General features: G+C 46.2%; 2 protein-coding genes across 2 annotated transcripts in view; one reads left to right on the top strand and one right to left on the bottom strand.

Moving 5' to 3' along the window:
* Nucleotides 1-1,639: 1,639 nt before the first annotated feature.
* TBCC (tubulin folding cofactor C) lies at nucleotides 1,640-3,448 on the bottom strand. The gene has a single exon (XM_045800711.2). The coding sequence runs from the start codon at nucleotides 2,981-2,983 to the stop codon at nucleotides 1,820-1,822; it is 1,164 nt and encodes a 387-aa protein (XP_045656667.1). The 5' UTR covers nucleotides 2,984-3,448; the 3' UTR covers nucleotides 1,640-1,819.
* Nucleotides 3,115-26,484, top strand: part of BICRAL (BICRA like chromatin remodeling complex associated protein) — a 95,696-nt gene continuing 72,326 nt past the window's right edge. Inside the window, exons 1-2 of the mRNA XM_045800694.2 lie at nucleotides 3,115-3,140; nucleotides 12,661-12,748. The gene's annotated coding sequence lies outside the window, so the exon portion shown is untranslated. The remainder of the gene's footprint in view (nucleotides 3,141-12,660; nucleotides 12,749-26,484) is intronic.

Here is a 26,484-nt window from a genome sequence, read left to right as displayed (position 1 = left end):
TCACGCACATTTAATTGCTGTTGAGTCACTGGAATCATTAACGAAAGGGGAAAAACTGTCCTAAGAGAAACAGGATAGAGCAAGGCTATGGAGGTCGGGAAGAGAAAACTTCAAGATAGAGGACAGCTGAGATTAGCAAGCATCAACTGTGGTGCAAACTGCCATGATTTTGTGGTTTTATTAGCTACTACAAATTGTAGGGATTCTTTTGGACGCAACTACTTAACTGTCCTGTGAAAGCTCAGTCCACAAAGAGGAATTGCAAGCCTAGCAGTGCCATAGGCATGGTTTTTCCTGAAGTGTTTTTCCTGGGTGTTAAGCTATCAGTCTTCAGGAGCCCAACCTTACAATACTAGTCCTGGTTTCTGATGTGAACACATGGTTGAGAATTGCATTACATGTTGTCTCTTTTTATTACCAGAATTCATTCTCCTAAGCAATAGATTTTTACCCCTTTTCTTTGTAGATGTTGCAAACTGTGAAATGATTAGGATTGTTTCAAGTCAGCCAACAGCTGAGGGGAAAAAATTCCAGATTCACCTCCAGCTAAGGAATAGAGTTTGGCACGCCACATTTTTTACTGGCCTCTATGCCTGGGTGACTCCACCCTTGTTCACATATCCTAAAAGCCCAATTACGTGGTTTTTGGAACAAGATAGAACATAGAAATACTTAGGGTACCACAAGCACTTTAATTCTTGTGGTCATTATTAAAATCATGTCTGCAGATACAAGGTCACTAGACCCAAATTTGAAACTCTTAGAACTTTCCATTTAAGAATAATGGGTGGTAACAGAGCAGAACGCCAAATTTGTAATAGTAGAAAATTACAGCAAAATGAGTGGAAAAAACTAAGATTCAGCTAGATGTCTTTGTGTGAGGATATGTAGCATATTTATTCCTGAGAATTTAGGAAAAGCAATTTGCCCTCTTCAATGACTTTGGACGCTCTCTGTCCAACTCAACTAACACTATTCGAAATCACTACGTTATAGTGGTTACGAAGGTGGGCCCTGGAGCCAGACTACCTGGTTGCAAATCCCAGCCCTCTTTAGCTGTGTGACTCAGGTGACTCACCTCCCTCACCTGAAAAATGGTGCTAACAGAATCTACCTCATAAGATTTTTCTGGACTTAGTCATGTTTACATGAGTAAGGTGCTTAGAACAGTGTCTATGACCTTTTAAGGGCACAAAAAACTGGTACCTATAATTATTTTGGCTTTACAGTAGGTAAGACTCATGAGCCTCCTGGGGTCGATGCCAAAACTTTGGATCCAAACAAGTCGATGAGTAGCTGGATTCCAGAAGCCTAAGCTAACGTGTACCTGAAGACCAGAGTCTTTCCACGGCCCTGCTGAGTAATACCTATGGAGTCAAACCTTCAATTCACGAGCTCTCAATTCCTAGTGTTTTGACAGGTCTGAGACCGTACTTCATATTAACTGGCTCCTACCAGAGCACTACTAAATTCACTTATTAAATATTTACTGAGGGCCTACTTTATCATTAAGTTTTAAATACCACAAATCACTAATAACCAACACACACACCCACACTTTTCCTCTTACTGCTTCAAACTATCATAGTGGAATCAAAGCTACTACACGTTACCAAAATAGCAAAAATGCTTCAAAGTGTTAGACCTGCCGTGAATTTAATGGAAATCACAAGTAGGAGCCTGTCACAATCTCGTCTTAAAATACTGAAACCATACATACAAGGTATGAAAACAGTAAGTAAACTTTGAGGTCCCATTAGCAGGAGTCGGTCCCACATGGACAGTATTTGGTAAGAGTGAAGAACACAGTAACAACTGCTTAGTCCCAATGGATCATTCGCTCTTCTTCAGGAAGAATACTCCAGTTTGGGGAGGCCATATCCCGGGCCAGCCAGTTGAAATCGTCGACGTTGTTCCAGTTATTTTTGCTCCTATCTAAACCAGAGCCCTCGAAGTCCTTGTCGATGCCCGGGTAGCTCCAGGTATAAGGGGCGAACTGGATCCCGCTGCAGTCCTCCACGATGGCCCTGCTAGTCACCTGCAAGAAGATGCGGGTGTCTCTCGTAGTGTGTACGCGGAGCTGTTGGCAGGCCACGGCCAGCACGCAATCACTGCAGTCCTCCAGGAACACAGAGGTGGACACAGGGCCGCAAAGCAGCGTGCAACTTCGGGCTTTGGCCAGCCGCAGGGTGTTGGGATTGCCATACAGTTTGATCGTGCATTTGCTCAGTTCGGTCAAAAGGACATCGCGCTGGTGCAGCTCCTCCGCTCGCTTCTCCAAGACTTGGGACTCTACATTGGAGAAGCCGAAGACAAAGCTGGAGCCGATGCCTCCCTCCTCCTTCGGTGGCGGCGGAGAGGCCAGGATGCCTTCCGCGGCCGGGGCGCCAGGGGCTGCGTCGACTTTGGTGGCCGAAGCAGCGTCCTTCCTCCGGGTCTTGAAAGCGAAACGCTTCTTGGGCTGCAGCTCCTGGCGCCGCTCGGCCAGTGTCGCCTGCAGCCGCGTCAGCGCCTCCTGTCCCTGCCGCAGGTCGTAGGCGGCCAGGAACAAAACCGAGTCGTTGAGAAGTTTCTGCAGGCCCTGGAGCCGAGCGGCCGCCTCCTCCAGCTGCTCCATGGATTCCCCGCTCTCCAGAAGCTCTTCCACGGCCGCTCGCTCCCGAGCGAAGGCGGCGGCGAAAAAGTCGCTCTTCTCCTCCTCCACCTCCTGGTCCTGCCGCTTTTGCTTCCGCCTTTCCACCTCCAGTTGCCGCTCTTGTTCTCGTCTCTGAAGCCGTTCAGGCACCAGACTCCGGTCCCGCTGCGAACCCACGGCCCCATTTGCCGCAGCGGCAGAGCAATTAGCACTCTCCATCTTGACTTCAAGCTTCCTTTCTCCTACCTTGCTTCCTCCGGGCGCGCCCTCCGTGAGGCCTCCCACCAACGCGTCCTCTGATTGGCCGGACACGCTTACGTCAGCCCCGGCCTTATTTTCTTCGCCCATTGGTTCCTCCGTGTTGGAGAGGGCGGGGATATGAGGCGGGGCCGACTGACAAGGGGGGTGGGGAGACAAAGGTCCTTGTGGATGGGTGGGGTGGGAGACAGGAGGGGGAAGCTTTTTTTCCTCTTAAAGGGGCAGGACTTATATCCGGGATTGTGGGGTGAGTTGCAGCAGCGGCAGCTGCACATGTGGGTTTGTTTATAAGAACAAGGTTAGAAACTCGCAGGCCTCCCCCTCCCCCCCAGCTCCTCCCTACTACCCCCTTACAGGCCGGAGATCCGCTACTGGTGGGGGGAATGTGTGCGTATGGTGGGCGGGGGGACAGGTAGTGGTGAGAAAGATGGAGGGGGGGGAATGTTGCACCGCCCGGCCCGCGCCGGAGGAAGCGGCAGCTGGAACAGCTGGCTAGGGAGCCGCTTGCATGCCTCTGGTTTTTTCTTTTCCCTTCCACCACCCCCTCCCCCAGCCCATTCCTGCCGCCCCCAAACCCTCTTTCTACCCGCCATCCCCTCTCAGCCACTGCAGTTCGGCGTGGCCTGGGGTCTCCTGGATTCCCGCAGGCACTTACGGGGGCGGGAGTAGGCGAGGGGCACGGTTGTGGGAGAGACTGAGTTTCTCACTGCAACCGGGTTCCGGGGGCCCAGGGGCAGTCTAAAAACGGATTACTATTTTTTTGGCCAATTGCTGCAGTCGGAGGGGTGGGGGCGGGGGAGGGTGAGATTCCACACCCCCTTCCTCTTCCTCCCACGTCCTCTCCCCCCTTCGCGGTCACTCCCTCCGCAGCTGCGCGCCGCTGGCGGGGTGAGACCCCAGCCCCGGGCTCTGCGGCTCTCCGTGGGGCCGTCGGTCTTTAGGAAAGCCTTGGGGAAAATGTTACATTATTTCTAGAGGTGGTGGGAGGGATTTGTCACCGGAAGTGAATGAGTCTAGCCTAAAGTCGGGACCAGCCGGAGGTGTGAGTGGGCAGCCAAGTCGGCGCAGTCACTAGCAAAACGCCGGGCAAGCGGCCGGCCCAGAGCCGAGACGCCGCCGGCTGCGGGCGCGCGACAACCTCGCGTGCTCGGTGCAGCCGGCCGAGCGCGGGGCGCGTCTTTGACCCCGCCCGCCCTGCCAGGCTTCGGTTTCACCCTGCTCCGCACCCCGTGCCCAGCCTCCACCGTTTCTAATTGGGATATTTGCCCAAGAAACTGTCACTTGAAATTTCACTCATACATCTGCATTTTGGTGCAGAGAAAGATGGGAGGAAACGAGAGAATTAAGACTCCTTTCCGGTTTTTCACGCCCCACTCTCCTCCTCTTCCCATTTAAAACAACGAAACACAACACATAAATTCCTGTATTTCGCCGCTGAAAGCAAGCACACATCACACCGCTCGGCAAATTGCGCTGGGGTGGGGGTCCTGTGTGTATGTGTGTGCCGCGAATGGGAACCGGGAACTGGGTGGTGAAAATTTTCTGTGCTTATACTTGTAGTAATATTCTTCGTTTTTGTTCACTTTGTTTCATCTGCAAGCTGGATGAGGCTTTTTGCTTTTTGTGAGGTTGGGTTCTGAGGCTGGAGAAGGAAATATGGGTGGTTATCTTGTCTAAGTCATATGGGGGAATGCAATAGCTGCTTTATTTTACTAAGTTGATTTAACCAAGGAAGTGTTTAAAGAAGATTTATTTTGCTAGGGAAACAAAAAACAAAAACCTGACCTGTCTGCCCTAAGTTTTTCAGCAATTGAACCTGTCCCACTCAAAATTAGGAAAGTTTGCAGCCAAACGAGATGTACTGGAGCTGCAGGTGCGGGGGAGGCAACATTTCTGTATTAGCCATAGTGAATCTATGGGTGGCAGTTAGTGTCTGTATCAGAAGCGGAATGGAACGTCGTTAAACCTTCCCAAGAACTTCATTTCTTCCCCAAAACAGGTTTTGGCATACAGGCCAGGAGACTTTGGAAGTTTCTGAATATTTTAAGTTGGGTGGTTCAAACTGGTATGAGAAAGAAGAGGTAAAGGACAGAAACAGCAGGTCAACCTGTTGACCCCGTGTGTTGAAGGCAGCGTCAAAGACTGATGTGAAGTGTTAGTGGGAATGGGCAGGGGTCAGTGACGTGGTCCTCATGAAGCGTTGGCTTGACAGTTCTCCACAGCCCCCAGCACAGCCGCAAGCCAAGGTGGGTGGTCAGGCTATGAATGTAAAGTTACCTTTCTACGTTCAAGAGCAATAGGAGGGCTGGAAAGCCTCTAGCAGCGCCAGACTGTATTTGTGTCTTTTCTCTGACATTTGAGGGCAGTCAATTCAGTGTGCATCCTTGAGAGGGATCGGCTCCTGGGAGGGAAGCACCTTTTCCAATGCAAGGAGAGAGGGTGACAACAATGTGACCTGTGGCAAAAGGCAAGCAGTGCGAGAGCTCTGAATTTCAAAGAGCTCGTGAGTCAAGTACTCCTGCTCTCTTTTAGACATCTTGAAAGAATTCTAAGGTGTTCCAGACTTTAAAAATTATTTAACAAACAGGTACGGCTTATGGTTCTGTTTGTGAGATTGACTTTTGAACATCTTCAAAATTTCAAACATAGTAAAGGGGACGGTGAAGGCGATGGGTACTCCTCACCCAAGCTTCAACAGTTACCAACTGACAGTCTGGTTTCTTCTGAAACTCTGGCCACTTACACACCCCATCACCCTGATTGTTTTACAGCAAGTCCAGACATTGCATTATTTCATGTTTTACAATCTATACATATTTCAATATGTCTCAAAAGGATGAAGACTGCCTTTTTAAAACAGGACCACGTCCTATCACCACATTCTAAAAAAGTAGTGAGACTTCCTTATTATCATCAGAGTTCCAGTCTATCTTCATATTTCTTTGATTATCCTTTAATTTCCTCCCTTTTTAAGTTATTTATTAAGGATCCAAAAAATTTCCACACGATGTGTCTAGTTGATCTGTTCCTTCAATCGCTTTAATCACTTTTAAGTCCACCCCACCCCCGCCCCGGCAATTGTTTAGTTGGCGAAACCTGACCATTTGTTCGGGAGATGTTTCCCACAGTCTGGATTTTGCTGGTCACATCTCCATACTGTATCAGATGTTAACGATTTGTTGTATTCATTTGATCTTTTAATGTCATAAGTGAATGTTTATGTATTAGTATGCCACAGGAAATGAAAGCATTTCAGCACAGAAAACAGTCTTTGGGTATGGCCAGACAGCCAGGAATAAGGCCTTTTGCCGTTCTGTGGAGTTTATCAGAGACCCTGTGTGGATGGGCGATACCAGGCAAATACGGAGGTCCAGGCCCCTGTTTTCTAGTAGCTCCGTTCCAAAAAGGAGGTGGCGTCTTTCAGCAAACATTGACTATAGAGTGGATTTAAAGCATTCATTAAAGAGCTCTACATGCCAAGTATCTAACGTTAGGCAAATTTTCCAACTTAGTTGCCGACTTTTCTGACCCCCGAAAGATGACAGCGTGAAGGCATGCGCCGTCCTTGCAAAGGCTCCAGGTTGGTCTGGCAAGCAGGACGGGAGCAGCCCCTTCCTTCCACCTTTGCCCCCGGCTCTCCTCCCCTTAAACCCCCTTCAACTTTCTGGAATGATTTTCATCATTGTACACCTAATGCCATTTATGAATCTAGCATCAGTTTATGAAGCACTGGCTGTGCCCCCCACTGAGCCCACAGACGCCCACAGGCTGCCAAAGTGAATAAAGACAGTATCCCTTTCCTCCTTGGGGAGGGCTAACTGGGACAGTAATGGCACAAACACGTAAAATTGTAACAGTGACGACTTCAATAGTACAGAAGGAAGAGGAACAGTGAGTGCCGCCAGGGGGAGGTTTGACCTTATTGGGGAGGTCAGTGAAGACTTCCGTGGGGGTTGAGCCGAGGCTGGAAGGGTGAGTAAGAATCAGTAAGGAGAAGTGAGTGAACACTGACAAGTGTGTTCTAGGTGTATGGGCTCGTGGAGTCACTGATGACTTTCTGGAGAAAATGCCAGAGGACTGCTGTGGGCAGGAGGCAGACAGCTGGGGTGTGAGGAAGATAGGGCTGGAGTGGGGTAATGGAGCCAGTGACAGACACAGATAACTCTTTGGAGAAGTTTGACTGTGAAGGGGAAGGGATAGCAACTGGGGGATAGGAAGAGGCCGGTGAGAGGTTTTCATTTTTTACGAAGAAACATAAGGTTCCTAGTAGAAGGGTCCTGAAAAGGCTGGGGGGAGTTGGCCCCAAAGCACAGGTGCAAGGATCAGCCTTAGAGCAGTTCTCTATTGCAATGTTGTTGTTTAAACTTTTTATTGTGCACGTTTTCCACATACACAAACTTTTCGACCTCTCCCCACAGTAACAGATGCATGGGAATTGAAACAGAAGCTGTCAGAAACAGTAAATACTCTTACGATGTGCACTAGATCCTATTTTCTGTTCTACTTACTGCAGTTCAGAAATACTGACCAAGGGCCCTAAATTAACCTGCGGCTTAAAAATGCCAGGTGTAGGTAAGTTTGTACGTTTGGTAATTGGCAGATGAGTCGGATGGTTTCTGTTCTCTGTAAAGTAGGCGGCGAGGTCTTCTGCTGGGTTTGGGAGGAAGGGATGGGTTTGTCTGCAAGTGTGGGAAGGTTTGAAAGCTCTGTGGGAAGAGGAGCCAACGGTACGTTGCCCAGAGAAGTGGGGCTGGGTGGTGCGGATGTTCAGCACGCACTTGGAGAGTGAGAACCTCCCAGAGACCAGCTCAGGGGAGGGACGGGGTCTGGGGCAGGCCAGAGGAAAGAAGCTGGAGTTGAGAGCCTGACCCTCGGAAGGCAGGGAGTCCGCATGAGGCAAGCTCTCCAGAAGAGTCCGAGGCTTGCGGCCTGCAGTCCCTCGTGCATTTCCTACAGGACTCTTCAGAAACTTCTATCATGGGGCGCCTGGGTGGCTCCGCTGGTTAAGGGTCTGATTTCAGCTAAGGTCTTGACCAGGGGTCCCAGGATCCAGCCTGCCTCAGGCTCCCTGCTCAGCGAGGAATCGGCTTCTCGCTCTCCCTCTGCCCCCTTCCCGTGCTCGTGTGCGCTCACTCTCTCTCTCTCTCTCCCTCTCTCAAATAAATGACATCTTAAAAAAAAGAAAAAGAAAGTTCTGTCATTTCCCAGGAGCCCGACTGCCTGTCAGCACATGAGCTGATGTCCTCTTCACCGAGGACAAGCCCCCCAGGGGGAACCTGAACTTGCCCCCCACCTCACTTAGTTTGTGAACATCCACCTCTTTGTCTTTCCTTCCTCGCCCAAAGCCGAGCTGTGCACCTGAGTTCTGTGTCCCTTCCCTCTCCTGTTCCTAGGACCTCCAGCCGCACGCATCCTCTCTTCCTTCAGGATCTTTCCTCTTCTTCAGCATCTCCTCCCAGCAAGTAGGTTCCCTCAAAACAACGTTCCCTTTGTCCCATGATCCACCTAGGTGCACGCTCTAACTTTCTTCCTTAACAGACCTTTTACACTATTCTGTTTTTTTAGTGTTTTCTTTTTTTAGAGAGAGCGTGCGAGAGTGAGCGCACGCGCACAAGGTTGGGGGGAGGGGCAGAGGGAGAGAGAGGCTCTTAAGCAGGCTCCACACCCAGCTCAGAGCCTGAGGCGGGGCTCAATCTCATGACCCTGAGATCGTGACCTGAGCTGATCAAGAGTTGGGTGCTTAACCAACTGAGCCACCCAGGCGACCCTACACTATTCTATTTTTTAAAAATAATTTTAGGGGTATAGGTAATTAGGTTTATTCCCCCCCCCCAGCTTTATTGACGTTTAATTCGATATATAACACTGCGTGAGTTTAAGATCTACAATGTGATAGCTTGATATACATGTATGTGTCTTGCAAAGTGACCGCCACAAGAGTTAGTTAATATATCCAGGTTAGTTAATATATCCATCACCTCGCATAGTTACCTTTTGTGTTTGTGTCTGGCGAGAACTTTTAAGATCTGCTCTCATAGTGACTTTCAATACACAATACCGTATTGTTAACTATAGTCACCGTGCAGTGTATCACATCTCCAGAACCTATTCGTCTTATAACCGGAAGTTTGTACCCTTTGACCACCTTCACCCATCCGTCTACCTCCCCGCCCCTGGTAGCCACCAGTCTACTCCCCGTTTCTATGAATTTGGTTTTAACCGCAGACTTTTTAAACCGTAATCTACATTTGCTATGTCTCGTTTCTCAATTATCATCCCTCCTTAGCCCCTTCTCCTACGACTTCTGCCTCTGCCACTTTATTTGAAAGTGAGATTGCTGTCTTCCCTCCTAACTTCAAACTCGTTGCTGTTTGTAGCTCGAAGAGCTTGAGTACCCCTTCTCGAAGCACAGCTCCCTGGTTCTTAGTTCTCTGTCCATCCCTGGTCATCACTGCTTCTTGTCTCCTTCCCAGACTTCTCTCTGCCCACCCCTTAAATACCCGTGAGGCCAGGATTCTGTCCCAGTACCTCTCTTCTCATTCCTCTCGCCTTCTTGGCCAGCTTACCTTCTCCTGGGACTCCTGCCCGTGTGCTGACCACCTCTCCAATCCCTGCCTCCTCCTCCACCTCTCTCCTGAGCACGACCCTGAACTGCCCACACCTCTCTAGCTATTGCCAAGTAACTCTTTACTATCCTTGGAACTATCTTCTATCTAAAATACCTCATCTTAAAAACACAAAAATACCCCATCTGAAGTAGATGGCCTAAAATGAAATCCTTATGAAATGAATGAAATCCTTATGAAATGAAATGAAATCCAGTGATGTCCTTTTTCTCCTATATGTAAGTTTCAATCCTTTGTTGCTGCATAACCATCCCAAAACTTACCGGTTTAAAATAGCAATAATTTATTATGTCTCACAATTCTGTGAGCTCCGCTGGGGCTGGAGCCTCCAAGACGCCTCACTCACATGTCTGGGGCCTTCGTGCTGGCTGTTGCCTGGTGCAGCTAGCTTCTCCTCCTGGTGGCCTCTCTCATGCTTGGTCTCCTAGCTTGTGGCGCTTGAACTTAAGCTCTGCATGGTGCATAGTTTCCAAAGGGGCATAAGCAGAATTTGCTATGTGCATTATGACCTTCTCGGAAAGGGCCCTTTAATGTCCAGCCTTTCTGCAATTCTGGGGGATATCTGGGCAAATTATACGTGTAAGTAGTGCTGCAAAAGAAAACCAGAGAATCCTAGAAAGAGACCTGGGCAAGCTCTGACGAACCCTGTAATACCAGGACAAAACCTGGCTTATAGTTTAAGGAAAAAATAAGGATGTGTGGTGAATTTTTTTTTTCATGACAATTTTCAGCTCAAAGAATTCTATTAAGAAATCATATTTTTCTTTTCCTTTTTTTTAAGTGTTTTTTTAATGACAGCCTTTCTATCTGTGAAATCTTAACCTTGGGGAACCACTGATCTAATCTTACCTGACTTTACAGATAAGGGAGTGTAAAACAGTGGTATGTTATGTAATATTATGGAATGTGCCATATTTTCTCAAAGACTAAGCTCTTTGACTGTGGACACCATAAGGGCTGTGGTTGTGTCTACTATTTTTTGGACCCCATAATCCCAGAATCTGGCATCATGCCTGGCATGGGAGGCTCACATAATTATCCGTTGGAGGAATAAATGACTTGTTCAGCCCAGGCACTCTAGAATTCTAGGGTTTTTTTGTTTTTTTTCAAGGTCCAAAAACCAATTTATTTGTTTTTATTGTATATGTATATAAAGTTACAATTTAAATTCTATTTAGTTAGCATATAGTGTAATATTAGTTTCAAGTGTACCATATAGTGATTCAACACTTCCGTACAACAGCGGACACCCAGCACTCATCACAACACATGCCCTCCTTAATCCCCATCACCTGTTTCCCCCATCCCCCCACCCACCTCCCCTCTGGTGGCCATCAGTGTGTTCTCTGTAGTTAAGAGTCCATTTCTTGGTTTGCCTCTCTCTCTCTCTCTTTTTTTATTTTTCGTCCCTTTGCTCATTCATTTTGTTTCTTAAATTCCACATATGAGCGAAATCATGTAGTATTTGCCTTTATCTGCCTGACTTACGTCACTTAGCATAATACTCTCTAGCTCCATCCATGCCGCCGCAAATGGCAAGATTACTTTTTTTTTGGCTGAGTAATATTCCATTGTATATACACCACATCTTCCATTCATCAATTGACGTACACGTGGGCTATTCCCGTAAATTTGGCTATCGTAGATAACGCTGCTACAAATGTCAGGGTGCACGTATCCCTTTGAATTAGTATTTTTGTATCTTTGGGTAAATACCTAGTAGTGCAACTGCTGGATCACAGTGTAGTTCTATTTTTAACTTTTTAAAAAAAGATTTATTTGTTCATTTTAGAGAGAGAGAAAGGGGGAGTGCACATGAGAGGGAGGGTCAGAAGGAGAGGGAGAGAGAATCTCAAGCTGACTCCCCACTGAGCATGGAACCCAACTCGAGGCTCTGTCCCACGACCCTGAGATCATGACCTGAGCCCAAATCAAGAGTTGGGAGCTTAACCCACTGGGCCACCCAGGCGTCCCTTTATTTTTAACTTTTTGAGAAGCCTCCATCCTGTTTTCCAGAATGGCTGCACCAGTTTGCATAGAATCCTAGTTGTTAATGATATTTGCTTTTATTAACGGAGGCAGTAGACTCCTTGAGGGAGTCTCTTCTCTACTGCCCAGCAGGGCAGGTGCTCAGCGCGTGAGCCCGCTGGCCATGCAGAGATCAGACATATCCAAGAAAAGATAACCCAAGAACCTGAATGATAGCAAGAGCCACCATGTACTTCTCTTCTATTACCTCCTTTAATCTCCATGGTAACTTTGCCAGGCCCCAGTTGTGCTGCATGTTATAATTTGAAACAACAACAATTTTAAGATTCTTTAAAAGATATTGCTGAATTTTAATTCCCGAACAGGTGTGAGTTTTTAATACAGACTTGCGGGGGTGGGGGAGGCTGTGGAGGTAACTCTTCTGCTTCAGTTTCTTCTTCAGTGTAAAGGGAATAGTGTGACCCACAGGGTTTTGAGGTCATTTAAAGGCTTTTGTTGAAATGCTCATTTATTAAGATCAAATGCTTTTAAAGTGTCCTGGCAGTTGAAAGTTAAATAAGAAGCAAAAATTTACTCCTTTTCAGCTCTTCTGCCTAAAATTTTTAAGGTCCTCTTCTTTAGGTAGGATTTCATTATTTGCCGTAAAATGCCACTTTTCTGTGAAATACTATAAACTACTGTTTTCACGCCATAAGTTCCAATGGAATAAGGTCATGAAATCCATTTAGTGGATGGCAGTCTTTTAAAAATGGCAAAAAAGGGGCACCCGCCTGGCTCAGTTGGTAGACCTTGTGACTCTTGATCTTGGGTTATAAGATCGAGCCCCATGTTGGGTGTAGAGATGACTAAAAAATAAAATCTTTTAAAAAAATGTTAGGTACTTGGGTGGCTCAGTTGGTTAAGCGTCTGCCTTCAGCTCAGGTCATGATCCTGGGATCGAATCCCGTGTCAGGCTCTCTGCTGATCAGGGAGTGTGCTTCTCCCTCTACCCCTCCCCCCTGCTTATGGTCTCTCAAATAAATAAATAAATAATCTTTAAAAAAATGTCAAAAAGATGTCAGAATACATTGTGTTGCATAAATGAGCTTATATGTATATGTTTTATGGAGACACATACATGACTTACAAGATAAAAGGTATTTCTTTTTATAGGTTACGGCCAAAAAGTTTGGAAAGATGGTTTTGTTGGGGCACCTGGCTGACTCAGTTGGTAGACCTTGCGACCCCTGATCTTGCGGTGGTGAGTTCAAGCCCCATGTTGGGTGTGGAGCCTTTAAAAGAAAACAAATTTTAAAAAAAGAAAAGAAAAAATGGTCTTGTGAATGATGCCTTGACATTATGGTATTCAAATTATACACCGGCATGGATGAAGGGACGTTTTTTGTGTCATTATGAAGAGAGAGCAGTAAGGAAAAGTGGATGCAGAGCTAATTCCTGCGAAACGTCAGGTGGGAACGTGTTTGTGCTGCCCCACACTTTTCTACTCCTGTTTCATTTGTGACAATACTGCAAGGCTCGCTCATAAGAAGTGAAAAATTTGGGGTGCCTGGGTGGCTCAGTCGGTTAAGCGTCTGCCTTCGGCTCGGGTCATGATCCCAGGGTCCTGGGATCGAGCCCCGCATTGGGCTCCTTTCTCAGTGGGGAGCCTGCTTCTCCCTCTGCCTCTGTCTGCCTCTCTGCCTGCTTGTGCTCTCTCTCTCTGTCAAATAAGTAAATTAAATCTTTTTTTAAAAAAATGAAAATTTGGAGAAGGAAACAATGGCACATAAAATTTAGGAATGTGCGTGTGTAACAGGCTACAGTGTGAAGCATTTATGCCTCTAACAGTTGTGGGTTCTGCTTTCTGGAAGGCGCCCCAGTAGTCCTAGTCGTGTAGTAACTTGAAATGTGCTGAGGCACAAATCTGAGTACATCCTAGTTGGCCTGTGAGTAGGGAAACAGTCCTTTAGCTCATGAGTGAGCCACGCCCCCCTGCCATCCATCTCCATTTTTTCTATACTTTGGGTTTTTGTTTTTGTTTTTTTTTTAAAGATTTTATTTATTTATTTGTCAGAGAGAGAGCACAAGCAAGAGGAGCAGCAGGCAGAGGGAGAAGCAGGCTTCCCGCTGAGTGGGGAGCCCGATGTGGGACTCGATTCCAGGACCCTGGGATCATGACATGAGCTGAAGGCAGATGCTTAGCTGCCTGAGCCACCCAGGTGTCCCTACACTTTGGGTTTTTTTTTTAAGATTTATTTTTATTTTATGGGGGGAAAGACAGAAGGAGAGAATCTAAAGCAGACTCCCCACTGAGCGAGAAGCCTAACGTGGGACTCGAACCCGATACCCTGAGATCATGATCTGAGCCGAAACGACAGTCAGACGCTTCACCGACTGAGCCATCCAGGTGCCCCTCTATTCTTTGTTTTAAGAGCATATCTCCCGTAAGGCAATAAAAAGTTCGTTCCCATCTGAAGAATGACCATGAAGTAAGAGGTAAAGCTTGGGTATAAGTGGTGATGTGAAGACACGCCAGGAAAGACAGCTTCTTGGCAAAGGTGTGATTCCCCAGAAAGCCAAAGTCGCTGCAGGTACCCTTATGTTCCACAAGCTGGCGATTCCTAGAGGTCTCTGAAGGTCGCTCTGGCGGTGGTCAGGGGTCTGTGCCCTATGCTTTGCTGCCTTTTTAGAGCCTGTGGGCTGAGCTTTGATTTGAGGCAGTATTCATTTACTGTATACCCTCTGAAAGACAGAAACTTAGTGTGTAGACATTTTCATTGCTTGTTTAAAAAGCGGAGAAATGATACGTTCTATCTACGGGCTGTGTTTGTTTGTTTGTTTTTAAAGATTTTTATTTATTTGACAGAGATAGAGACAGCCAGCGAGAGAGGGAACACAAGCAGGGGGAGTGGGAGAGGAAGAAGCAGGCTCACAGCGGAGGAGCCTGATGTGGGGCTCGATCCCACAACGCCGGGATCACGCCCTGAGCCGAAGGCAGACGCTTAACCGCTGTGCCACCCAGGCGCCCCTTTGTTTTGGTTTTTGCTTATGGATTAGTGCTTCTTCACCGGCGGCTTTGGGCATGACTGTGTAAAGTTCTCTGAGATTACCTGAAGTGGTTCTGCTCTTTAGGATTCCGTGTTGTCCGTCTCCAGTTTGCTGGGAGCTGAGGCCTTCGCACAACTCTGGAGGGGAGGGAACAGTTGGGGACAGGACAGGGGTTGTCAATGGACAAATCAGGACCAGAATCTGCTTCCACTTTCACATGTGGATGCTGACTCTTTTGAAAGGATTCCAATAAAGTCACTGATGGATTGACTCATGTGCCCTTTCTCTAAAACACATAAACTGGATAGCTGGAAGGGGAAGGGTTCACCCCTCCCCATTCTCCAGTGCTTTTGACCTGAAGCGAGCATTTTGTAACAGGCCTGCGAGTCACAGTTGCCATGTAGAAACAGGAGGAAAAGGGGAGAAGCATGTTAGCTTATCAGGGTATGCGAAATTGTGCCTCGGTTTTATTTCACAAAAAAGTTGGGCTGGGATTCATGCATTGATTGCTGCACCCCAGATGTCACCAGGAGCCTGCCTCCGCTTTCTCAGCTCTGCACAGCCGGGGCTAGGTGGGCGCCTCACCTAAATGTGATTAGGTCCAGGGAGAACTTGTCCATACTACCCCGACCAACTGTGATCAATTTGGTGGCCATTTGTCGAGTGCCTGCTCCCTCCCGACACCAGCCAGGCGCCTTGATACAGTAAACAGTAAATATTCCTTTGGCATATCAGTGCAAGATGCTATGTTGGTCCTGGGGTGAGGGGGGCTATAAAAATGAACGAAGCATAGTCCTCACCTCCTTGAGGCTCATGACCCAGGGATCGAAATGCAGATGACTAATTATAAGTCAAGCCCTGCGGTGTGTGTTACAAAGGAGGGAGCAAGTTCTTTGGATGTACAAGGGGAAAAGGGAATGGGCCAAAGAGGGGGCTGAGGGAAAGTGAGCAGGAAGGGGAGGTACCCGGGGAAAGGAATGCTGGGCCCTGGCAAGAACATGAGCAGAGCTGGGGAGGCACCAGTAGAATTTGAGGAACTTGGAGTAACACCATGTGGGAAGAGCGCAACAGAAAGGGATGAGGTAGGCAATGGGCTGGAGCCCACCGTCGTCGTTCCGAAGGCACTGGGGCCCCATCAAAGGTTTTGAGCAGGGAGCGAGGCACCGGATTTGTGTATTGGAAGAGGAGTTGAAGAGAATGGATTGGAGCCGGGGAGGTTCCCTTCCGGAGGCTGCCGCCATGGTTCGTTGGCTAAGTGACAGGGCTTGACCGAGGCCAGTGGAAATGAAGTGGAGGTTACTCAAGAATGATTTGTACCGAGAGCCAGTCTGTGAATTTATAATGGGCATGAACCTACCCAACCACTGGAGTGATGAGGTCAGCTGGCCAGAACATAACTTTTAAAATTGATGCACATTAATAATCAAAGGATTACTTGGTGAAAATTGAGCTAAGGCAAAAGGAGTTGGATGGGCGGGAAGTACCTTTTACTCAATCTGTGGCTTTATTGTGCGGCAATAAGGCTTCGTCTCTGGTGGGTACTCGGCCTGCCGCAGCCGCTCCCCTGGCCAGTGCTATAGAGGCTGGTGGGCAACATATTCGAGGCTCTTTTGGTTGCAAGAGAGAGAACTCACTCATAGGAGAGCGAGTAAAATGGGGAATCATTCTAAGGAAGGAGAGTCTTCCAATCCAAGTGCTAGAAAGGCAGCCAGGCCTCATGGGGCTTAGAATATCATCAGGCACTTTCTCCACCCCTCTTCCCTCCCTCCGCACCCAATGAGAATCTCTTCTCCCTGACACACTGCCTTCTTGTTCCTACCCACTTGCATGGGCCCCATTATAACTGCTCCAAAATGGCAGCCTTCACCCTTAGTCTTTCCAGCCATACTGTCTGCTCCCCACAGCTGAGCCAGTGTCTGTGGCCCAAGTGCTAACATGAGCAGAGAGGATCCGATTGGTCCAGGTTGGGTCATTGGCCTTTCCATAATCTAGTTAGGCTGAAGATGTGAGGTGATAGATTGTTTGAGAAAAAACGAAATGATGGTAAGCAACGGATAACTCTAGTATGCTGGTATTAATGGTCAGCTCTTCCAGACTTTATGAATAACCCAGTGTATTAGTCGTGCATGGCTGTATAACAAAGTGCCTCAAAATTTAGCAGTTTGAGACGCCTGGGAGGCTCAGTCTGTTAAGTGTCTGCCTTAGGCTCAGGTCATGATCCCTGGGGTCCTCGGGTCGAGTCCCATATTGGGCTCGTTGCTCAGCGGGGAGTCTGCTTCTCCCTCTGCCTGCTGCTCCCGCTGCTTGTGCTACTCACTCTTGCGTGCTGTCTCTGACAAATAAATAAAGAAGATCTTTTTTTAAAAAAGTTAACAGTTTAATTTTTTTAAAAAGATCTTATTTATTTAATTGGTAGAGAGAGAGCATGCCTGCACGAGCAAGGGGAGGGGCAGAGGGAGAGGGAGAAGCAGACTTCCCCTGAGCAGGGACCCGATATGGGACTCGATTCCGGGACCTTGGGTCCTGGGATCATGACCCGAGCTGAAGGAAGATGCTTAACTGACTAGGCCACCCAGGTGCCCCTAGCAGTTGAATTTTTATTTATTTTTTAAGTAATCTCTACACCCAATGTGGGGCTCAAACTCACAACCCTTAGATCAAGAGTCACACACTCTACCTGCTGAACCAGCCAGGATGCCCAAAATTTAGCAGTTTAAAGCAACAAGCAGTTATGTGGGTCGGGAACCCAGGAACAGTTTAGCTGGGAGTTTCTGCCTTGGGGTCTCTCAGGAGGTTGTAATCCAGCTGTTCTCTGGGTTTGCAGGTGATGTGCTTACACAATAGGCAGAAAGGCTCAGGGCCTCTCTGACCGTTGGCTAGAGACCTCAGTTCCTGGCCTCACGGGTCTCTGCACAGACCCAGTGTCCTTAGGTCGGGGCAGCTGGCTTCCCCCAGAGTGAGTGATCCAGAGACAGCCCCTCAGATAGAATCTGCAGCCTTTATAACCTACCCTCAGAAGTGGTCGGCAATCACTTCTGCCATGTTCTGTTAGCCACAGACCACCCGTGGTACCCGGTGGGAGAGGGGTAAACAGAGGTGAATACGAAGGGGTGAGGCTCCTGGGAGTCATCTCGAAGATTAGCCATACTCGGGACTCACCATACTCAGTCAAGCATTTGTTTAGTGCCTACTTGTGTGCGGGTGCTAGGAATTCAGAGCTATGTGACCGGGTTTCTGTCCTTGAGGGGCTCCCTGTCTAGTGAGGGGAAGCCTTACAAAAACACACCGCCATGTGTCCCCTGAGCTTTCTTTCACCTCTGTGCAGCCATCTTTCACACTACCACCACACTTATCCTCGTAAAATTCAAATCTGTTCGTAGCAGTCTTTTATTTAAAATGGCACCCTGGGACGCCTGGGTGGCTCAGTCGTTAAAAGTCTGCCTTCGGCTCAGGGCGTCATCCCGGCGTTCTGGGATCGAGCCCCACATCAGGCTCCTCCGCTGTGAGCCTGCTTCTTCCTCTCCCACTCCCCCTGCTTGTGTTCCCTCTCTTGCTGGCTGTCTCTATCTCTGTCAAATAAATAAAATCTTTAAAAAAAATAAAAAATAATAAAATAAAATAATAAAATGGCACCCCTTTTTTGCCTAGACAGGTGTTTGGGGGGGTTGTTTGTTTTTGTTTCTTAAGATTTTACTTATTTATTTGAGAAAGAGAGAGAGACAGAGAAAGAGAAAGAGAAGGAATAGGGGGAGGGGCAGAGGGAGAGGGAGAGGGAGAAGCAGACTCCCCACTGAGACTACTCCCCATCCCAGGACCCTAAGATCATGACCTGAGCCGAAGGCAGACACTCAACCAACTGAGCCTCCCAGGCTCCCCTGTTTGTTTGTTTTTTAATTTTAATCGCCACCACAGGAACAAATACATTTTTTTTTACTTAAGCGTAGACAAAATACCATATGATTTCACTTATGTGTGGAATCTAAAAAAATAAAACAAACGAATAAACAAACAAAAAGCAGAAACAGAACCCTAAATACAGAGAACAAACCAGTGGTTGCAGAGGGGAGGAGGTAGGGGATGGGCAAAATGGGTGAAGAAGAACAGGAGATACTGGCTTCCAGGGGTGCCTGGGTGGCTCAGTCATTGAGCGTCTGCCTTCGGCTCAGGGCGTGATCCCAGAGTCCTGGGATCGAGCCTCACATCAGGCTCCTCCGCTGGGAGCCTGCTTCTTCCTCTCCCACTCCCCCTGCTTGTGTTCCCTCTCTCGCTGGCTGTCTCTATCTCTCTCAAAAAAATAAGTAAAATCTTTAAAAAAAAAAAAAAAAGGAGATACTGGCTTCCAGTTATGGAAAGACTTAGTCACAGGGATGAAAGGCGCAGCGTAGGGCATATAGTCAGTGGTATTGTGCTAATAGAGTGTGGTGACAGATGGCAGCTACACTTGTGGTGAGCACAGCATAACATAGAGGGTTGTTGAATCACGGTGGTGTACACCTAAAATTAATGTAACATTGTGTGTCAATCATATTGCGATAAAAATAATGAAAAATTTTTAAAAATTTAATCACCGCCGCAGTAAGAAATACACACACACACACACACATATTTAATTGAAGTGTAGTTGACATATGGTATTATATTAGTTTCAGGTGTACAAGACAATGATTCAACATTTATATACATTATGAAGTGATCACCAGCATAAATCTCGCTACAATCTGCCAGCAGAGAAGGTTGTTACATAGTATTAATTATATTCCTATGCTGTACATTGTATCCTCCTGTCTTATTTATCTTACATCACAAACCAGCACACAGGTATAGACACGTTTATAATGAAAACAAATTTCACAAAAAAGTTTACACTACCTTACTACCTGTGATATAGTCAGATATTTTCTGTTCTAGGCTCTTTCATTTTTTGTGAAAGCTGTTCACAATCTCAGGAATTTTACAACCTATTGAATTGTGACCTATAATATGAAAAGCAACAGCCTAAAGAATCATCCAGACTCCCTGCCATGCGCTACAAAGCCCCACATAAAGTTCCTCTACCTGGAGCTCTCTCCTCTCTTTCCCCACATTATTTAAAGAACTCTTATGCGTCCTTTAAAGCCCAGCTTAAAAGTGTCTCCTCTTCCCCTCTCTTCTGGCATAGAATTACCCGCCTTCTCTTGGCCCTCAGAGCATTTCACTTGGTGACTGTCCCTCCTCCTTCCAGCCTGCTCTAGGGCCAGCTCCCGGAGTCCCCAGTACATTTTCATCAAGTCTCTCCAAATATGTTTACCAAGACGTGGAGCAAATTAGCATCACACACATGACAGGTGCTGCAAACCAGCGGTGTGTAGGTGGGGGGTGTCCTTGCACGTGGGTTTCCTGTTGCTGGAGCCACGTGCTGCAGAAACAGGATCCCTCCCCCTGCGGGCCACTGTCTCACCCCTGCATGCAGCTCAGGTACTCTTCGCCCTGGAACTCATCACCCAGGTTCTTTCCCGCCGTTCGTTGTAGCTGTTCTGGTTTCTTTCTTTCTTTTTTTTTTTTTTTTTCTACTTTTGTCATTTGTTTGTTTTGTTGGGGACATCCTAGTGAGAAACGGAAAGCTTCGGGCAGCACAGATAGAAAGGTCTGTGGGTCCCGCCCCCGGGAGGGGGGTTCCTTTCTGAAGTGGTATGGAAGGAGGGTTTTGAGGTTTTTGAATACTTGCTGCTAAGTATCTAAGAAAGAGATTTGTTTGCCCACATTTGCACTATCTTGGCAGGCTAGCAACCTGACAAAATATTTTCTGGTTTTCTGCCTCTCTGTGGTTTTTATTTTTCAGGGGGAGAAGAAGTGACACCTTGGTTCAATGGTGCTGAAATACAATGGCTGTTTCCTTTTAACTTAAGAATTGATGCTAATGTGATTCCTAGGCCCAGCCTCTTGGGAGTTGCTGATAGACTATGCTGTGAGCCCTAACCAGAAAATGGGAGGGAAAAAAAACAATTAAATTATTCCTTCTCCAGTATGCTCATTTCTGCATCTGTCAACGGCTGTGTCACTGCCCAAGGATATGTTGACTTGGTTGTGGTGTGTGCATATTTGGGGGAGGGAAAGGAGGGGTGAAGACAGACTGTAAACAGATAATTACTGCGGAATATGATAAATAGTATGATAGAGGTATGTATTGCATGCATAGAGAAAGGAGGCATTCATTCCCTTCAAGCGGTATTTTTCAAATGAGGGTCACCCCCATTAGTGGATCATGAAATCCATTTACAAGGTGGCTTAATAGCACTTCTGAAAGTGAGATAGAATAGACAGAAATACAGTTGCCCCTTGAACAACATGGGGGTTAGGGACCTCAACTCCCCCACACCCTCTACTGCTTAGTCAAAAATCCATGCATAACTCGACTCCCCCAAAACTAAGAGCCTACTGTTGACTGGAAGCCTTACTGATAACATAAACAGTCGATTAGCACATACTTGATATGTCATATGTATTATATGCTGTATTCTTTTTCTTTTTTTAAGCCTTTATTTATTTATTTATTTATTTATTTATTTATTTGAGAGAGGGAGAGAGAGAGAGCGAGCACAAGCAGGGGGAGGGGCAGAGGGAGAGAGAGAAGCAGACTCCGCGCTGAGCAGGGAACCTGACGATGGGGGGCTCGATCCCGGAACCCTGAGATCATGACCTGAGCCAAAGGTAGACGCTTAACCGACCGAGCCACCCAGGTGCCCCTATATGCTGTGTTCTTACAATAAAGTAAACTTGAGAAAATAAAATGTTACTAAGAAATTCATAAGGAAGAGAAAATACATTTACAGGGTTATAAGAAAATCTGCATGTAGGAGACCCTCACAGTTCAAACCCATGTTGTTCAGGGGTCAGGTGGATCTCAAGTTGCAACCTCCATAGTAAGTGTAGGTATCGTTTTCTGAAACCTTTGTTTTAGTTGTATATTTGTTGTATGGTAATGTGAAATCTGTTTCTTGGGAGTGAGTCTCAGGCAAAGTTGTCTGAAAGCCACTTGTAGGGGATGGAGGAAGGCACCCCAGAGGAGGTGGCATTTGAGCTGGGTTTTGGAGAATGGTGGACTTGCCCCAGAGAAGGAAGGGCATTCAAGGCAGAGGGAAAATCTTATGCCTGCATTGGGCAGGTTTGTTCAGGGGCAGGCTGTCCTCCATGATTTCACTGCAGGGTACTGGGAGAGGAGCCACTGGAGGTGCTCCTGGGGGAGGGGGCAGGTGGAGTAATTCATGGGCCATTTGAAAATATAAGTGTTGGCACCTCAGCTCTCCGCAGAAATGCCAAGCCTCCGGTAATGGGTTTGGCATTGGGAATCTGTATTTCTGATAAGCTTCCCTGGGCAGTGAGGTGCTAACGGAGGTGTGACACAACTAGCTGCTGGGGTTGTGCAAGGTGATTTTCGCAGTAATTTAGATAGAAGATGGAATGGGGAGGCCAGGCAAGAGAGAGATGAGGACCTGAAGTGAGGGGAAGGCAGTTGGAGAAGAGGAACTGGATTTGAGGGAGGTTTGGGAGGTGGGCTGTGTGGGCTAAGGGAAGTAAGAGAATGAGAAGGAATTGTAGAGGACCCTAAAATATCTAGGGGGTTGGTCTGTGAACACAGAGACTAGAGGGAAGACCAAAGTCCGAAGGGGAGAGGATTACTTGAGTTTGGGTTTTTACCCTAGGACAGGGCAGGAATAACTCCTCAAGCTTTCACCATGCCCCACGTGAACGATACCTCCAGAGCGTACGTTTCCTTTGCTCAGATTGCCCATCTCTGAACCACCTCCTAATTGTCTTAGACCTGACTGCAGTTCATCTAACTCCCAAGAGATTGATTCATACACCCACCTGCTAGCTGACTGGTGTGTGAGGGGATACACAGTGAGGGGATATAGAAACCTTTTCAGGTGCAAGAGTACTTACCTCTTCGCTCAGGGTGTCACCTTCTTGGTATCAGAATCCCTGGGAATGGAAGCGGTCGTAGGAAGACGTAGGTGAGAGAGAATTGTATGGTCTGAGGGGTGTCGCATGTGGGCTCTAAACATGCCTGATTAGCTTTCCTGTGTTCAAATAAGAATGTGGCTCTTCAATGATCAGAATACTTGTGGAGGTTACAGTGTCTACACTCCCTCGGTATTTTCTTCCACGTTGAGGACGTATCTCAGTGCCTGTTGAGTGCCTCCTGATTTCTTTGTCTTCCGCTGGTATATACAAGTCATCTTTTAGGGGTGGTTCCTTATCAGATGTCTGACCTCTTAGTAGTTTCATTTTCAGAAAGGACGCTGACCTTTATTGGACGCTTTACATGGGACTCCTATCTTAGAGGCTGACTTTCTCAGCAAAGCCTGAGGGCGCTTTATACTAGCAGCCTGAAGCCTAGGAGAGCCCGGTTCTGCTCCTGGGCATGGTGGTGGGGAAGGCGTGCTCTGTGTGGGACAGGTTAGGAGTTCTGGCAGAGCATCAGAGGGGCTGGGGAGTTGGTGAGTGACACCTCCCAGCCGTGCCTTCCAGCCTCGCTGACATGTGGTGTCATGATAACCTGATGACTGTCCTCCCCCTCTCATACTCGGTGGGGAAGCAGGCTAGACGTGTAAGACAGCAAGGCCGGTGGGAGTGCTGACTGCCTCTTTTTTTTTTTTTTCTTTTTTTCTTTCTTTTCTTTTCTTTTTTTTTTTTTTAACAGTTCTGTTATACTCTTTATCCTTGTACTAGAAGCTTGTGGGAGTTCAGACTTTTTTAAAATCTGTCAAGGAAAATAACCAACTTGAAATATGTCATGACTAGAATAGCCTTAGTCTCTACAAAGATGATTTAAAGTGTTTCTATTCATCTATCAAATAATGGAGGCAAGGTTTTGAAAACAGTTGTAATCACTCCAATAAACTGCTTGTTTACCATTGGTTTGAAAACAAGTACTTCTAATGATAGTATTAACAGTCACAACAGCAAGGGTAACTATTATTGGATATTTACTATATATCCGGTTCTAAAGCAAGGATTTTGTATACTTAATGTCATTTAACTCTCCCTCCACCAACCTGAGATACAGGTATTATTACCTTTGTGTTACAGATAAGGAAACAGAGGTGAGAGAAGTTTGAAAAGTGGGCAAAGAGACCACAGGGCTAAAAAGTGGCAAGGACAGAACTCTGGCGAGAGAGGGTGGGGCGTAGGGGGAGGGGGAGGAAGAACTCCAAACCATGAGCCTCTTGTGCCGGCGATCCATTGGGCAATGGTTTTATGTGGTTCTGGGAGACTTACTGCACTCCCTTCATGTACAGGGCTCTAGATATAGGTTGATTTCTTGTGTTCTCATGCATCTTGTGGACTGGGCTGTTTTTCTTTTATCCCACAAGTACTGACTGAGAGCTAACTCTATACAGAGTACTCTGCTAGGCCCGGAGAGAATAGAAAGCCCTTGAGGAGCTCTCTATCTGGGAGGGAACATAAGAGAGAGATAATTAGGTTGAATCATATGAGATTGCCATTGGGAAATTACAAGGGACATGCTAAAATAAATTACTGATGCATAACTAAAATAAGACAATATAATATTAGCTAAATACTGTGACCTGTCCTGTTTCAGGTACCTTGCTAAACATTTTGCATGCACTAGTTCCTGAATCCTTAAAATAACTCAAGCATAATTATAATTACCCCGATTTATAGATGAGGAAGTTGAGGCTCTGAAGGGTAAAGTGAGTTGCCCAAAGCCACACACCTGGTTGTGACAAAGATGGGATTTGAACCCAGGTCAGCCTGCGTACAGAGCTAGTGCACTTAAACCCCAGAGTGTAAGTACCTCCAGAGTACGAATAAAGGTATATACCTTCTTTATGCACATTGGCGATTTTTCCATTTTTATTTCACATACACTATACAGAGCATTTACTAACTCATCTGGTATATTTTGGTGTTTCCGTGATGGGGGCACATCTGGTCACGTGCATCACCACTTAATCTCAGCATCTGCTTTCCTCCCTGTCCGAGAATGGCCCACCAACCAAGGGGAACTTACGGAGGGAAAAGACAGAAAACAGATATATTTCGACTGGTGTTATGTAGTCATTGGGCCTGTTTATTTGGACGCCCAAACACATGCTAGAACATTTCAATTATAATTTAATTACTTCCTTTTTTGTGTGTATGTGTGTCCGCTTGCCCTTCTTTCGTTCTGAGTCACACACGCAGATGGGAACCATAGGAATGACCATTTCAATCGTACATAATTAAATTACAGGCAATACTATTAAAGTTACTTGTGTACAATCAAACCATTTTAAGACGTTTCCTCTTAAAAAGTTTCCTGATCTCGTATTCGGATACCAAAATCCTGTTTAGGTAAACCATAATTTTAAATTTTATGTACAAAGGCATATCCCTTATTTAAAAAATTTTTTTAATCACATGGGAAAAAATAAAGCAGCTTTTGTTTTGTTATAGTATTAAGTAATGTCAGTTTTGATGGTGTCTGGTGAATCTGCGGTTCTCCCCACTGCTGTCCCAGGATTTTGCAACACGCCCCAAAATTTAAAATTAGATTCGGCAGCTGGCATTCTCAAAGTAGGTCGTCACAAATTAGACAGTTGTCCCGTCTGCCTAGCCACAGTACTGAACTCTGTTTATATTAAAACAGGGAGGACTGCTTGTTCCCAAGATCCTTTTCAGGCCTTGAAGAGGGTGAGTTTTAGCATCAACCTGACTTGGGCTCCCTCACCACCCCGTATTAGACTGATGACATCAGGCAAATTACCGAAACCATGGGGAGCCTCAGCTGCAAAGTCAGTCTGATTAAACCTTATTCTACCGGTTTGTGGGAAGGTTCATCCGATAACGTATATAAGCACCTAGGTGGTTAGTAGGCATCCAGGAAATGTCAGTGCTCTTATATTTGGACATTCTTTTAAAAATCCTGCAATGCCCTATACTCTTTATTATAAGTATATAAATTCACTTTTGTTTGGTGATCTGTCAAAGTCAAATTTGTGTGTCTTTGGGGTTTTGGGTGACTTGGGAGAATAGCTTTCTGAAAACCATTAATATTTCATTGGAGCTGTGAAACAACAGCTGTATAACTTGCTTGGTAGGTCCTAATTGCAATGAATAATCCATGAACTCTTTTGAAATGTAATTCTTCGAAATGGGTATTATAATTAAATTTCAGCCAATCCAAGAGCACTTTAAAACATGTTTAAAAATTTCCCAAGCCAATTAGAAAACTGGTTGGTCCAACTGTCAAGTGTGGAGAAATATGTTAATTTATGCAAAGACTACTGTTCCAGGAAGGCCTTGGCTGAATGTGAAGCACATTTTCTGAGAAAACACCTCGATGATACTATGTGATACTAAATCACTGAATATATTTTTAAGGCATGTCCAAATACAAAGCGTACATTGTGAATGACAGAGCAGCTGTTACTAGAGCAAGATATGGTTTGTTTTTTAAAAAGATTTTCTATCTTGAATATGACAACATTGTATGCCAACCTTGACATACTTATCTTGGGCAATACAGTATAGTTACAGTATCCTTATAAAAGCAAACAAGGTGTACCACTATTGTGTTTTTTAGATCTAAGGGGATATAGAAACTAAACAATTTCACTTTAATAATTTAAATCTAGAGATAATTTGATTTAAAACTCACCAAATACCTGGGGGACATGGGTCTGAACATGCTGTTTATCAGCAGGACTCCCACTGCTGTATGTATTACAAACTAATTTAAAATAATTTTAGAAGATTTCTGGAGCTTACATATGTAGTTTTTTAAAATCTGAGTCACATTCTTATACAATTCATCTTTTACCTGCCCTTGGTGTTTATTTAAAAGATAACAAGACCCTCACTATATTTTCTTGGGCATTTACAGGAAAAGTAAATACAATTAACCTAGACACAAAGGCACCCCTCCCAATCCACACTATGGTAATTAACGTTTACATAAGCGCT

Source organism: Ursus americanus, chromosome 29 (assembly GCF_024610735.1).
Source record: "Ursus americanus isolate L20-20 chromosome 29, mUrsAme1.1.p, whole genome shotgun sequence".
Lineage (NCBI taxonomy): Eukaryota > Metazoa > Chordata > Mammalia > Carnivora > Ursidae > Ursus > Ursus americanus.
Note: the sequence above shows the minus strand (reverse complement) of the source record. Positions and strands in the feature narration are given on the sequence as shown.